This window comes from Zingiber officinale, chromosome 2B, assembly GCF_018446385.1.
Source record: "Zingiber officinale cultivar Zhangliang chromosome 2B, Zo_v1.1, whole genome shotgun sequence".
Lineage (NCBI taxonomy): Eukaryota > Viridiplantae > Streptophyta > Magnoliopsida > Zingiberales > Zingiberaceae > Zingiber > Zingiber officinale.
The window spans coordinates 8,746,969-8,763,275 of NC_055989.1; the positions used below are offsets into that span (position 1 = coordinate 8,746,969).

The following is a 16,307-nucleotide window of genomic DNA, read 5'->3' on the forward strand; positions in this document are numbered from 1 at the left end:
AACTACAAAATAACTGCTAAAATTCCGTGCCCAGTCAAACAATTGGGGTTGGGGTCTTCCTGAAACTTCAGTCCCAAACTAAGCTGATCAATGAGTTTGACAAACCGCCGGCGTCAAAAGTCAAAGCCTTCTCGTATTCAAGACTTCTCGATGCGCCAAGGTAGAATTGGATAAAGTGGAAGGGTCGTTTTAGTCCATCCTCCAATTTTGAAGAGCAGAAAGACCATAACAGCTGCATTGTAATCACAGACATTGAGCTTGCGCACGGTTAAAATCAACTGGAAATATTAAATTTCATTGCATAAACTAAACCTTGATTGAATCGGTGAGGAGAAACTTTCTTTGGAGTCTGCACCCATCGGGGAGACGAATCGCGACTGTGCATAGTCCTTTACTGCCTTGTGGTTCTTCGAGAAGTGGTGGGTAAGTTAGTTTTTCATTTGAATTGGTTGCATGAGATTTCTCTGGCCTGGATTCTTCATCTGTTACCAATGGCCTAGGACCTCTTGTGTCCTCGAGGGAGGTAGCTATGGCCTGCACCATCTCTACATCATCTTTCACGGCCTCTTTGCCTAAAATAGAAGCTGCCATTAGCAAATTCAAATAATAAAGACTTAACAGTTTGGGAGCCCACTATTTTAATAATTGTTGACAATTAACACAGTATCACAAGTTTTTTTCTTTGCTCTTCACATGAACAACACAATTGGTTTCGTACTCATTACTGATTGGAATGCCTTTGGAACAGCTGACGATAAACTAGAATTGTATGCTTTCTCAGGGTGTGTACTGATCTAGATGCATAAAGCAATCCAAGGTATTAGTTAATTCTAGTTCCTTCATTAACCATCATATAACTCACCTGCTACATTAATAACAGCAGAATCATGTGCAGCTCTTTGCTTTTGTTTTTGAAGAAGAAAAGCATGGTGCTCCTTTGGGCCATTGTCGAGGAAGGGAAGTAACCCCTGGATTAAAAAAGCACTAAATATCAGACTAATTACAGTGCCACGCATCTTAGAAAGGTTTATCGCAGAGCTGGGGCCCTTCTAAGTTTCTAACTTGAAATTAAAAATCAACATCCACTAACATGAACACCATCACTAATCAGTTTCCACAGTAAAGAAATATTAATTTGCCAAATCAGCTAAACAGACTTTTCCCCCTTATTTTCACCAAACTGGAAAGGTTAAAACTAAAAGAATATTCTTATCTGAAACGGGTCTGCTGATTCTACTCAGACAACTAGGAAAGGAAGGGAATGACAATGCTACACTAAAAATATAATTATTTTAATCTAGGCCTATATTTCTCTTACCTCCAGCAACCTCTCTGGATGAACTATGCCAGTCCATGCATTCATCTTTTGTCCAGTGATGGGATCAATGAGTAATACAGCAGGAAGCTTAAACAAGTTGTAGTAAGTGCACACCTTCTTTCCTTCGATATTATCATGGTATACCTAAAATTGCAATAACAATGGGACGTATGAAGAAATAAATTACACAACCATGGGCAAATAAACACAAAAAGTGCTAAGCATCGATCTTAAAGAAATGTTTGAAAAATCAATGCAATATGAGCTAACAAATATGCAATACCAGATAATCAACTAACCTGCCAGAAAATGAAATTAGAATGAATAGTTTCTGCGACAGCTTGGTTTGCCCATGTATCGCGGTTGAGCTTTAACATAAAATACTTCCAAAGTCACCATTTTGTAAAAATGAAATCAAAGAAAAGTAGTTCAAGCCCACCTACCATGTGCGAGTTAAATTCTTCATGAGACTGCAGATTGAGTAGCAACCACTTGCCACGAAGGGATGCCTCAACCTTTGCCTACACAAACGAATGAGCACAATAACACATGAGCAAAATCCCCAAATTTCCAAAAATCAATATTTTCAACAAAAGATAGTAAAATGTATACAAGTAGAAGAAGTTGGTGAACAAAACAAATACAACAAGCAACGAGTCCTAACTTTTAGGAGCCAATATGGATCTCCTGCGGTCATTGAACTCTATCTAAGGATTTAGATGAGTATAGAAAAGGTGATAGTGAATATATATTCTACAAATTCATTCAGCAAAAGGATAACTGTGTAACTACAACAACAAGAGATGTCTACATAATCGTCGTACCTGGTCAAAGCGCCCTTGGAACATCAAGGAAAAAGGTGGAGTATATAATGAAGCGAGATTGTCATGGGTGCCATTTGATGTTGACAAAACGCTCTCGCTTGATTCCCAAATAGCAGAATGTCTTGATATGCCGAAGGGAACATCTAAACTTGGTTGAGACCTGCATGTGGTGTTTGGTATTAAATAAAATTGAATGCCAACAAAGGAACCATCAAATAATTGAACTTTGAAAATGTATCAGCACGCAGCACGCAACAATAGATAGCTAGAATTATGCAAAATTAAATTAATAGAAGTGCACAGATTTTGCAAAATGATTGCGACATAAGAAGCATCAGACCTGAAAAAAGCAGGATCTTCATTAAGGATATCTCTTACGACAGGCAAAGGTGCTCGCACTTCATCTTCAAGAGCACCTTGCACTGAACTACCACTGGCAAGCATATTTTCCGCACTGAAGAAACAGAAATTTCAAAAAAATGAGAAAAGAGTCATCGCAAACTATATCCGACAAAAACACGCTCTAATTTTCACAGTTTTAGTCGAAGACCACCTAGTAATTCCATTAGTCTGTCGAGGTAAGAACGATGACTCCACGCCACCACTTTCATTGCTGACATAGAAGAGCTGTACAGCCTCATCAAACTTCCAAGCCGCAGCCTGTAAAATACATCCGCAATTAAAGACTGACTATTACAGGACCACATAACAACCCTAAAACTCAGAATCGGCCCTGCTCAAACAGGGATCCTCGGTAATTGTAGTTCAATGTAATTAAAACAAGATCGGAAAAAGGGTGGTTAACGAGAAATCAAATCATCGCTCTAGGATAACTGCAATGCACGAACGATCAAGAGCGAGAGGACGACAAGGTAGAACCTCAAGAAATCGTGCGGCGACATCGGCGGTCTGGCCAGCGGCGACCTCGAGGAAGAAGGAGACGAGCTGCTGTCGCTCCGCCGCCGATGGGAGAGTCTCCATTGACCACTCGGATCGGGAAGTCTGGACGAGGTACGCGATCGGCGATGTCGAGAGCCTAATCGGACGGGGAAGGAAGCGAATAGAGAAATCCCTGGGAAGGTTCGTACATTATATAGCAGCGACGAGCGCGCCAATGAAAGCCCCGAAAAAAAAGGCAAAACAGAAATATCCAAAAACGTTCGCTACGATATATTTTAAGATTTTTTTTAATATCGGCAAAATATTTATTAATTTCTATGAATCATTCCATGTTCACAAAATATTTTTATAAATTATAGTTTTAATTTTATGGAAGTTATTTAAAAAAAAGAAACTAATTTTTATATAATAATATCAGTTCAACGAATTATTTTACTAATTAATGTCGTCTGATATTTATTTATTTATTTATTTAAAAAGATATTAAAAAATATGAGATTATTTCATACAATAAGATGTAAAATCATTATGATAAAAGATGAACACGTTCGTCCCTAGCGCCTCTGTCAACTCATCCCAGGGTCAACACAGAGGAGGTAAATCACGGACGACTACTAACCTTTGGAATAGTGACTAGCACATAAGGGAGGTATTTACCTCAGCTTGCCGAGATTCTAATCCTAGATCTTATTATGATAACATTTCATGTGTTAACTATTAGACCCATTCGAAGTGACAATAAAATATAAAATCATACATTTTGAAGTGAAAGGGTCCACAATTTTTCTATCTTTAAACTAAAAGAATTATTTTAATAAATTTAGATATCTATTTTTAATATACCATATATTAAATTTTTTTATAATATTTAATGAATAAAATTTATTTTTAAAAAATATTATTTATAAATATATAATTTAAAAAATAGATAGAATATTTAATGTAAATTTTTTTTAATTATTCTATCTAAATTTTAAAGAAGAATTTGTCATAGGATATCGTGGATTTTTTTTCGTAGGAAAAACAAAACTCGACAAGTACCGCATAAAAACTCTCCGCGCGTAAAGTTAATCTACTGCTGTGGGGCTAGGGGTGTAAACGAATCGAATCGAGCCGAATATGCTGAAAAATTTAAGGTTCGAATTCGGCTCGAAATAGGTATATTCGAGTTCGAGCTCGATTCGAAGCTCGAAAATTTTAAAATGTTTGGTTCGAGTTCGGTTCGAATTAGGGTTCGGGTTCGAATTCGGCTCGAAATATTCGAACATGTTCGCGAACTATTCGAATTATTACTCGAAAATAGGTTCGAAAGGCTCGAAATTTATTTATTTAATATATATTTAACTTATATTAATAAATATTAAGGCTCGTGAGCGGCTCGCGAGCGGCTCGAACAATATAATTTGGGTTCGAGTTCGGCTCGAGAAAAAGTTTGAACATGTTCGAGTTCGGCTCGAATTCGATAAATTCGAATACGAATCGAATATTTTTCGAGCCGGCTCGAAAAGCTCGCGAGCCGGCTCGATTCGTTTGCAGCCCTATGTGGGGCCCCTGCCGAAAGCTGCGCGGCTTTTGATGCACGTAAATAGCTGGGCGGGCAGTTAATGATTGTTCTCTCATTTTTATTGGACGAAACTACCCTCTGCGTTTTGTCCAAATCACTGTAGTAAACGTGAAACGCTCGTCCCGACGTTCCTGTAGTACCCGATCTAAGACCATCACGAAGGAGATAAATCGCAGCATCCGAGCAAGCATATGATGAATAGGATATAATACGGGGATAAGAGATTTATTCTTCAGCTGTCCTGAAAATTGACCTTGCGATCTCATTGTGATAACATCCGTCATATATCAACTCGGATGATCCGCGGGATCACGCTTTGTCCAAATCACACTTTAACTGGAGAGCGCCGTGAATTGCGGGAGGGGAAAAGCAATCTATTTAATACTTTTATTGAAAAAAAATTAATGTATTTTTTTTTAAAAAAATGATATCTTAATGAAATATTCAGGATATGCACATCAAATAATGGGATTCATTGAGATTTTTGTTTTTTTACAACAATAAAAAAAACATTAAATTAAAGAAACATTAAATAGATATTTTTTTTTAAAAAAACAAATGAATATCGGAGGAGTAATTTTATCAAAAAATACTCTTAATTTAATATTGATATATCAACCATTGATAAGTACTTTAGCATATAAAAACAACTGAACTCGGTCTAGATACAAGTTATCAGGACTCTATATATAATATAGTCCTAAACCCTAAGAGAGATTGACTTGAACTCAGTCAAGCCAAGTTATCTCTTCTCTCCGAAAAAATACATATAGATGGTATCTAATGTAATATGAGAGTAGGGATTATCAAATGGCAGATCCCTACTAGGGTAGCATAGAAAGGGACATGTAGATGCCCTAAGCTCTAAACTGTTAGGACCAAATATGTAACTAGAGGGGGGGTGAATAGCTCGTCGCGTGCTCGTCGTTGGCGTTGCTTGTTTCTTCAAAGATGTGCAGCGGAAATACAAAGAAACAAATGCATACAACGTTAACAAATGAATTTTACTTGGTATCCACCTCACAAGAGGTGACTAGTCCAAGGATCCACGCACACACACACACCTCCACTATAAATAACACTCCTTTATGGTAACTACCAAAGGTGGAGAAGCCCTACAATCTCTCTATATAAGAAGAAAGCAAAGGGAAAACAGATATAAGAAATATCTTACAAGATAAGCAATGAAAACCCTAACCCTAGCTTTTCTTCTTGTTGTGTTCTCGCCTCTTGACTTGGATGTCTCTCCAAGATCCTTCAAGAACTGGCGATCTGAACCTCAAAGAGTTGTTGTGGAGATGCTGTAAGGATCGGAGATGAATCGATGAAGTTCTGCTGAAGAAGACGCACGCTAACGGCCTTTATCTGCGCCAACGGTCGGATCCCGATCGATTGGATTGCTCCCAATCGATCAGGGAGGCTTTGGATCGATCCAGAGCGCCTCTGTGCTCTGGGAATTTGACTGGATCGATCAGCTGATCGATCCAGGGCTTATCACGACAGATCGCAGCTTCCCAATCGATCCACTGATCGATTGGGACCTCTAGATCGAATCGATCCAGCAGGCTTCTGTGCGCTCGCGACTGCCTCCCAATCGATCCACTGATCGATTGGGACAAAGGCTTCTCGCAGGGACTCCCCAATCGATCGGTCGATCGATTGGGCTCTAGCCAATCGATCGGCTGATCGATCCAGCTGCTGGTTTTTTTCCCAAAACCAAGTCCCAAGCCCCCAAACCAACATTCGGTCAATCCATGACCTGTTAGTTCATCATGCCTAGCATCCGGTCACCCTTGATCTGCTAGGACTCCCTCACCAAGTGTCCAGTCAATCCCTTTGACCCACTTGGACTTTTCCTCATCGTGCCAAGTATCCGGTCACTCTCTTGACCTATTTGGACTTTTCCCTTCATGCCAAGTATCTGGTCAATCCCTTTGACCTACTTGGACTTTTCTTCCTCGTGCCAAGTATCCAATCAATCCCTTTAACCTACTTGGACTTTCACCAGATGTCTGATCAACCTTGACCCATCTGGATTTCCCTGTGCCAGGCTTCACTCACCAGGACTTCCCTTCTGCCTAGCTTCACTCACTAGGACTTCTCTTCTGCCTTGCTTCACTCACCAGGTCTTTCACCTAGCTTCACTCACTAGGATTTTCACCTGGCTTCACTCACCAGGACTTTCACCTAGCTTCACTCACTAGGATTTTCACCTGGCTTCACTCATCAGGATTTTCCTTTTGCCTAGCTTCACTCACTAGGTTTTTCAGCTGGCTTCACTCACCAGGACTTTCATCTAGCTTCACTCACTAGGATTTTCACCTGGCTTCACTCACCAGGATTTTCCTTTTGCCTAACCTCCAAGTTAGGACTTCCCAGTCAAGTATCTGGTCAACCTTGACCTACTTGACTCTTCTTCAACCAACCTGATCAGAAGGGAATTGCCACAAACAATCTCCCCAAATGAACAACTGCACCTGCACTTGTCCATATCATCGAGGTATTGTATTGTCAAACATTGAAACCCAAACCAAGACTCAAGCTTGGTCAACCAGGTCAACCTTGACTTGAGGGATATTGCACAAACAATCTCCCCCTTTTTGATGTTTGACAATACCTCATTTAAGTTAGGCTAATTTCCATAGCCTCAACTTCCTTCATGCCACTAGGTAATGAAGGCGTAAGTTAAATCCTACATTCTCCCACTAAGAAGGCAACCTCCCTCTTAGATAATGAAAGCCTAACTTAAACCCTACATTCTCCCCCTATTGGCACACATCAACAAATTCACTTGTTGAAAACTCTCCCCCTGAAGAGTTGCTCATCGTTGTTCACAACTTCACTCGTTGTGATCAACACGATAATGAAAGTCTCATACCCTTCATTTATCCTTAACCCTACATTCTCCCTCAATGTAGACAAATGCCCAACCTTGAACATTTACAACTTAAACAATGAAGATATTCACTCTTCATTGTAATCCAATGCTCAACCTTGAGCATTTTTACTAAAGAAGGATAACTACCTTCCAAGGTTCATGAAAAAATAGTTTTCATGTCTTTAAAGAGTACCTCCCCCTAAAGACATGGTCGTACCTTCTGTCATTGCACCAACAATGACTTAGAATCCCTAAACCTTTAGGAAACCCAAATTTAGAAGTTTTGAGGTTCAAAAGTTCAAAATTTGAATCAACCTCAACCTAAACTTCAATTTAGTCTTCCTTAACCAATCCATCCTTGTTTTCAACATGAAAACACCCTTTTATGTATACAAATGTATTTTAAGGGGTTAGGAATGGTTTCCTAGACTAACCTATGTTCAAAATGCTGAAAATAAGCTTTCCCAGCCAAAATCAGCATCTTCAATCGATTGGAGTTGTGTTCCAATCGATTAAACCAACTTGAATCAATCCACTGATCGATTCAGGTAGTGTGGATCGATCGGTGGATCGATCCAGCGAGCTTCTGCTCACAGGATTTGCCTTCTCAATCGATCGCCCGATCGATTGAGGCATTCCAATCGATCAGGTGATCGATTGGAGTTCTGATAGTTGCTGAAATTCCATTTCAATCAACTTCAGAAACCCCTAGAAAATTCTACAAAAATCCAAAAATCGTGAAAATTATTGTAGACATTATTTAGGGTATACTTTATCATGGAAAAATAGTTTTCTAAGAAAATACATCATATTTTCAAAGATTGACACAAACTTGAGAACTTGCAAAAGCTTTAGTGTTTTCTTCAAGTTTGTGTTTAACTATTCAATGGTGATTACTATCAAAAGATAGCCTTCACCAAGGTTTTCCAAAAGCATTTTAAAAATATTTTCAAAACCAATATCCCACCATGTTCCTTGGGCTTAATGCACATGACTTGTACATTAGCTTTCCCAATGATGGGAAAACACATAACTATGTGTTTTGATGAACTTAAAACTCAAGGAAATGCACTAAATCAGCATGTTGAGTTTTGTTCATCATCCTAACATCTCACTTGTATCTATTGTACACAAAACACATACAAGTCATCTTATAGGTCTTTGTGAGATATAAAATTTGGTTTTGCCCTAATCTAGGGATCATGCATATCTATCTAGGCATTTTGTGGATATTTAGCATCCACCTAGGATGTCACTTGTTGAAACCACCTATTGATAAATGTCTTTTGTCCTTAATTTTAAGGAAATAAACATAATGCATGATAATGTTATGGCATACATCAAAAAGAAATAATTTTTCAAAAGAAAATTTCCTATAACTATATGATGTATGTATGTCATGACATGGTATTTTTGTATTTTTCATCATAAGGTATGAATGTAAAAATAAAACATGATGTCATGGCATATAATGGGCAAACAATCATGGCAAGGTTTAGCATAAATAAAATACCTAGATTACCTATCTAAGTATCTTTAATCTTAGCTAATCCTAAAATTTAAACCCTAGATTGCCCAAAGTGCTTCAAGAAAGTGCCAAAACCTAAATTGGCATTTCTAATTCTCTTGATTAATTTATGTCAATTGGAATTAAGCATATTCCTCAAGTGTTGGCATATTTCATTTTTTCACAAGAGTAGCACTTTAAGTTAAGGCTTAGATTTGCCTTAAATTACTAAGAAAATACCAAAGTCCCAACTTGGTATTTCATATGTTTTCCCAAATTGTGCCAATTAAGATTAATATCAATATCTCCGGAATTAGGCACATTTTACTCTTCCAAAGAGTAAATGATAAATCTATTTCATTTTCAAAGGTTAATAATAACCTTGAAAATGCTCCTTGAGTGTCAATTTCTTCAAAATTGGGTTAACTACCCTTCTTCTTAGAGTTGACACTCTCTAACCCATCTATGGGGTAGAGAAAATGCTCCTAGGAACCCAACACCTATTGGTGCTCCTTGGATGCTCTAGGTATTCACTAGGGATAACATCCCTAGATACCTTCCTAGTGACTTTGTTTGGCTTCTTAGAAGCCTTGGTCACTTTTTCTAGGTCAACTCTAGGGATAGTCTCCCTTGTGACCTTGTCAGTGACTTTCTTAGACTTCTTAGAAGTCTTAGTCACATTTGTTGTTGCAAAGATACTTCTAGGGATAACTTCCCTTGTATCCTTGACTTGACCTCTAGACTTAAGATTTGTTCCATAACTATATGGAACTCTATGGTAAGTAGGTACATCCTTTTTGGTTTTAGGTTTGTATCCCAAACCTCTATGGTCCTTGGATGACCTTTGTTGTCCTAACCCTAGATTTTGCTCATTTTGCCCTATTAGGATATTTTCCATCCTTTTTAGGGTCTTTTCCATTTTATCAAGTCTTGACCTCAAGACTTGATTTTCTTCCCATAAATCCCTAGATTTAGGTTTTCTATTTAATCCTTGAGCGTTTTTATTTTTAGGCTTATAGTTATTGACCTTAGTGTTCTTGCCTAGATTTTTATCTACATTTTTAAGCCTAGGTTGAGAGGTTTTAGCATGATAAGCTACATGATTTTCCTTAACTTTATCATGCCTCCTATTTTCATGGTAAATAGCATTGAAGTGATATAAGTTAGAACTATCATGCTTTTTACCATTATTTAAGGGAGTAGGCTCAATAAATGATACCTTCCTTTTTACCTTGGAGGCTCCCCTTTGAATTGAGCTTCCTCCTTGAGCCTTGACCACCTTCTTCCCCTTAGGGCATTGACTTCGGTAATGCCCTCTTTGATTGCAAGAGAAGCACACAATGTGCTCCTTGCTCTTCTTTGTTCCGGGGACGGTCTCCTTAGGCTTCTCCTTGCCCTTGGGTGCCATTTGACCCTTCTTCTTGGCCAATTTAGGGCACTTTCTCTTGTAGTGCCCGTGTTCCCTACACTCAAAACATATAATATAATTTTTATTTTTAAATGAACTATTTATACCTTCTTGTGTAGGGGTGGCACTTGGTCCTCCATGTGATGTGGATGTAGAGGCTTCCTCTTGATCCGATAGTGATGCTCCTCCATTAGATTTGACTTGGCTTGTGGAGGTGGAAGCTACTTCATCCTTTTCTTCTCTTGACCCGGATGTGGAGGCTTCTTCTTGCTCCGAGGTCAATGATCTACACTCCCCCTCAATCCTAGAGGTGGAGGCTTCATCATCTTGTACATGAAACAAGGAGTATGCTCCCTCCTTGTTCTCTTCATTGCATTCCCTCGAAGATGACGCTTCTTCTTGGACTTCTTCTTCGGAAGTTAAGCATCTCTCAACTTCGGAGTCCTCCTCTTGGTCTTGCTCCAATGAGTCGCCCTCTTTGGATTCCTCTTGATTCGGTACAGTGGAGGGGATCTCATGAATTGATGTCACTTTGCTCCAAAGCTCCTTGGCATCCTTGAACTCTCCAATTTGCTCCAAAATGTGACTAGGCAATAGATTGACCAAAAGCTTAGTCACCTTGTCATTGGCCTCACATCTTTGGATTTGTTCTTGGCTCCATTTGTTACTCTTGAGAATTTTGCCCTTTGAATTCTTGGGAGCTTCGAAGCTTTCCATTAGAGCAAACCATTGCTCTATCTCCATCATCAAGAAATTTTCGATTCTTGATCTCCAAGAATCGAAGCTTGTAGATGTGTACGGTGGAGCCACCCTTGTGTTAAATCCAAGTCCATATTTGAATTGCATCTTGAAGTTGAGCTTCTTGAATTCTTTGACTTTGATAATTTTGCTCCAACTTCTTCACCCTCTAGCTCTTCTTGTTATGTTTGTCCATTCCGGCGATGATTCCGGTGAAGAGCGATCTTGCTCTGATACCACTTGTTGGGACCAAATATGTAGCTAGAGGGGGGGGGGGTGAATGGCTCATCGCGTGCTCGTCATTGCCGTTGCTTGTTTCTTCAAAGATGTGCAGCGGAAATACAAAAAAGCAAATGCATACAACGCTAACAAATGGATTTTACTTGGTATCCACCTCACAAGAGGTGACTAGTCCAAGGATCCACATACACATACACACCTCCACTATGAATAACACTCCTTTATGTTAACTACCAAAGGTGGAGAAGCCCTACAATCTCTCTATACAAGAAGAAAGCAAAGGGAAAACAGATACAAGAAATATCTTACAAGATAAGCAATGAAAACCCTAACCCTAGCTTTTCTTCTTGTTGTGTTCTCGCCTCTAGACTTGGATGTCTTTCCAAGATCCTTCAAGAACTGGCGATCTGAACCTCAAAGAGTTGCTGTGGAGATGCTATAAGGATCGGAGATGAATCGGTGAAGTTCTGCTGAAGAAGACGCACGCCAACGGCCTTTATCTGCGCCAACGGTCGGATCCCGATCAATTGGATTGCTCTCAATCGATCGGGGAGGCTTTGGATCGATCCAGAGTGCCTCTGTGCTCTGGGAATTTGCCTGGATCGATCAGCTGATCGATCTAGGGCTTATCACGACAGATCGCAGCTTCCCAATCGATCCACTGATCAATTAGGACCTATGGATCGATCCACTGATCAATCCAGCAGGCTTCTGTGCACTCGCGACTGCCTCCCAATCGATCCACTGATCGATTGGGACGAAGGCTTCTCGCAGGAACTCCCCAATCGATCGGTCGATCTATTGGGCTCCAGCCAATCGATCGGCTGATCGATCCAGCTGCTGGTTTTTGCCCAAAACCAAGTCCCAAGCCCTCAAACCAACATCCGGTCAATCCATGACCTGTTGGTTCATCATGCCTAGCATCCGGTCACCCTTGACCTGCTAGGACTCCCTCACCTAAGTGTCCAGTCAATCCCTTTGACCCACTTGGACTTTTCCTCATCGTGCCAAGTATCCGGTCACTCTCTTGACCTACTTGGACTTTTCCCTTCATGCCAAGTATCCGGTCAATCCCTTTTACCTACTTGGACTTTTCTTCCTCGTGCCAAGTATCCAATCAATCCCTTTGACCTACTTGGACTTTCACCAGATGTCTGGTCAACCTTGACCCATCTGGATTTCCCCGTGCCAGGCTTCACTCACCAGGACTTCCCTTCTGCCTAGCTTCACTCACTAGGACTTCTCTTCTACCTGGCTTCACTCACCAGGTCTTTCACCTAGCTTCACTCACTAGGATTTTCACCTAGTTTCACTCACCAGGATTTTCCTCTGCTTGGCTTCACTCACCAGGACTTTCACCTAGCTTCACTCACTAGGATTTTCACCTGGCTTCACTCACCAGGATTTTCCTTTTGCCTAGCTTCACTCACTAGGTCTTTCAGCTGGCTTCACTCACCAGGACTTTCACCTAGCTTCACTCACTAGGATTTTCACCTGGCTTCACTCACCAGGATTTTCCTTTTGCCTAACCTCCAAGTTAGGACTTCCCAGTCAAGTATCTGGTCAACCTTGACCTACTTGACTCTTCTTCAACCAACCTGATCAGACCCTGATCAGAAGGGAATTACCACAAACAATCTCCCCAAATGAACAATTGCACCTGCACTTGTCCATATCATCGAGGTTTTGTATTGTCAAACATTGAAACTCAAACCAAGACTCAAGTTTGGTCAACCTTGACCTGAGGGATATTGCACAAACATAAACTAGTGCGGATGAGTGAGGGGGTAAACTGGATGTATGTCCCACCAACTCTGGTAGAATAGGTACTATCATCAACCTTCTCGAGGTTGTGATAGAACTGTGCACATAAATCATGATTTACTGTATTACTGTAGTAAACCAGTCTACCCAGTTGGTAGTACTCTATCATATGGACTGATGAGTGCCAAAATTGAGCAAAAAATGACCTTCTTAGGTACCAAGGTTTAATGGGTTCAAATGTGTATCTAGCAAAGTTAATCCTATGCTGTTCTGAGGGGAATTTGGGATCCGTGGATGGGGTTCTAGCTGGAGTAGGATCAACATTGCGACGTTTCCTATTTTTGACAATATACAAAAATAATAATAGCAAAACTAGCACTAAAATCATGTAGGAGATGATTGAGAGTAGTTTAGAGTATACCTAGGAGACATTGCTAGGTGTAGAAAGGGAAGAGTTGGGTTGAAGGCGCCTTGATTGATGGATTAGAGGCGAAATCGGCACGGGAAACTTGTGGAGAATTTCGGCAAAAGACGAACAAAAGTCTTTCTGTTCGTGGAAAAAACTTCGAGTTTAAGGCGCCTTAGATGCGTGTTAAGGCGCCTTAAATAGGCTCTTCGAGGCGCCTCGGAGATGATCTGAGGCGCCTTAAACGGAGTTGGCGGGAGATTTCCCACCGCTGTCGAGGGCCCCTCCCTTATGTGGGAGGCGCCTCATAGGCTTTTTTTTAAGTTAAGTCTAACTTTTTGATTAATAAGTTGATTGAGTTTTGTACCTTAACTTTGAAAGATGATTTTAATTTTTCGAGAATCTTTAAGTTAAGTTTAAAAGATAATTTTTATTTTGAAAATAGTTAAGTAATTTTAGAGCTCAAATTAATTTTTGAAAATTAATTAAATAGAATTGATTAAATCGTTTAAGTTGTAAAATTAATTTTTGAAAAAATATTAAGTTAATTAATTTTTTAAAAAAATTAAGTTAATTAAATTTAAAAAGTTTAAGTTAATTAATTTTGAAAAATTTTTAAAGTTAATTAAATTTAAAAAGTATAATTTAAATTAATTATTTTTGAAAAAGTTTTTAAGTTAATTAAATTTAAAAAGTTTAAGTTAATTAATTTTTTAAAAAAATAAGTTAATCGAATTTAAAAAGTTTAAGTTAATTAATTTTAAAAGTTTTAAGTTAATTAAATTTAAAAGAGTATTAATAAAAAATATATTAAATTAATTAAATTAAAAAAATATTAATTTAAATGATTTTCAATTGAATTGAATTGAATTTATTTATTTTTAATTTAATTTAATTTAATTGGATTTAATTTATTTTCATTTAATTTGATCTAATCGAATTTCAATTTAATTGAATTAATTTATTTTCAATTTAATTTAATTTAATCTCAATTTTAATTCTTAATCATCTCACCCGATCTAAGTTTTTCAATTAGGGGATCCTATAATTTTGTGAGATTAATTAGGTTCAATTTTTGAATTTGATTTAACTTTATGTTAGATTCAGGTTTAGCTTTGGGCTCAACAAATAGACATTCTTTGGATAAATTTCTGGGCTATGGTGAGTCACTTGGATATCATTAAAGTAACCATGCCTTCGAGATTTTCCAAATAGTCCTATCCACTGAACTTAGTACAAAATCTCGGTCTAACTAGTTAGGATCCGTAAAGGGTAGTTTCGGTCAGTTCCACTTAACCAAATGCACCAGGTCGAAGTCATATCTTCCTAGACATGCATAGACTAAGTTTCCCTAACATACTATCATCCAAAATTTCACCAGTACCGTAGGTCAAGTTAAACCTAGCCCTCTTAGTTCTAACCCTAATTACCCTGCCGGGTAAGTTCCTTTTGAAGGTGCCAGCTATTCTGGAGCCTCCATTATTGATTTTCCTTTTATCTTGTTTTTAAAGTTTTAATTTTGAATTATATTCCTTTAAATTTATTTGTTAAGATATTTTTTATTTATTTTATTTATTAGAATAATTTATCTTTATTTATTTAATTATTTATTAGTTAAGATAATTTTTCTTTTTGCTCCCCCTGGATCATAGCCTCGATAAGGTCTATCAAGGTAATGCACTTGATCCTTGGGGACCCAATATTGACCAAGTCCAACTTGATTGACCAAGTTGGACTTGGGTACCCATACTTGGACTAGTTTACTATTTAGTATGTTGACTAAGGATAAATAGGATCGATATTTCCTTTTGGATTTAAAACCTAGTCCAGTTCTATTGTAAACGACTCTTTGTGTCCCAAGAATTATGTCAAGGTTCTTGGAGCCCAAAGAAAATCGTTCCAACGTCTTCTCCAAATCCTTGACCTGAGTTTTCAGACTAGAATTTTCTTCCTCAAGCTTTTGGATTTGAGTTGAATTTTCAGTATGAACTGGGTCAAGCAAGGTTTTGGAGTTAGTCACTTCTTTAAGGATCGTTATTTCCTTTAGAAGTGACTTGACCCGAATGTTTGATTTTGCTAATTTGTGTAATAAATAATTAACTAAATTATTTAATCGCGGAATACTTACAGTGGGGGTCAGGTCCTTCGGAAACGGATATGGATCCGTGGCTTCTTTCCGATTCAGCTTCTGATTCGCTCTCGCTCTCGGACACGTTGATTTGATCTCGGGCCATCAGTGCGAGGAGGCTCATCTGGTTGAGCTCGTTGTCGGTATCTTCTTCTGAAGATTCCTCAAAAGTTGCTTTCAGCACCTTTTTCTTTCTCTACTTCTTTGTTTCCTTTTGATTTGGGCAGTTGGCCTTGATGGGCCCCTTCTGATTGCACCCGTAGCAAATTACCTCGAACTTGACTTTTGAGCTTGGTTAACTCTCTTTGGATTGTACCACCTTCTTTAGGTCTCTCTTGTTGAAACCCTTCTTTTTGTTGTACAGTTTCTTCACAAGGTTCACAAGTTCTGTTGTTAGTTCGTCGTCTTCATCGTCTGAGTCGAGTTCTTCTTCCGACTCTGGTTCGGTTCTTCGTCGTGTTCTTGGTTCACGTGTTCTACTTGTACCTGCAATCAAAGCAATGCCCTTCTTGGTTAGCTGTGCATTAGTCTGTTCATGTAGTTCGAATTCAGAAAACAACTAATCTAGTTTAATGGAAGATAAGTCCTTGGAGACTTTGTAAGCATCTACCATTGATGCCCACAATGTACTC

General features: G+C 38.7%; 1 protein-coding gene across 1 annotated transcript; it reads right to left on the bottom strand.

The window, feature by feature from the left end:
- LOC122048970 (plant UBX domain-containing protein 7-like) lies at positions 1-3,123 on the bottom strand. Its single transcript, XM_042610474.1, has 10 exons — positions 3,022-3,123; positions 2,696-2,802; positions 2,483-2,596; positions 2,143-2,302; positions 1,762-1,839; positions 1,618-1,686; positions 1,319-1,462; positions 863-968; positions 313-572; positions 1-232 (listed from the first exon to the last, which is right to left on the bottom strand). The coding sequence occupies exons 1-10, from the start codon at positions 3,121-3,123 to the stop codon at positions 68-70; spliced, it is 1,305 nt and encodes a 434-aa protein (XP_042466408.1). The 3' UTR covers positions 1-67.
- Positions 3,124-16,307: the final 13,184 nt, after the last annotated feature.

Bases quoted from the DNA above. Each gene is read 5' to 3' on its own strand.
- LOC122048970 (XM_042610474.1), bottom strand. From the start codon at position 3,123: ATGGAGACTCTCCCATCGGCGGCGGAGCGACAGCAGCTCGTCTCCTTC. The intron at 2,303-2,482 runs GTCTGATGCTTC...CACCACATGCAG, and splicing joins GAAGATCCTGCTTTTTTCAG to GTCTCAACCAAGTTTAGATG. The intron at 1,463-1,617 runs GTTAGTTGATTA...TTGCAATTTTAG, and splicing joins CTAATTTCATTTTCTGGCAG to GTATACCATGATAATATCGA.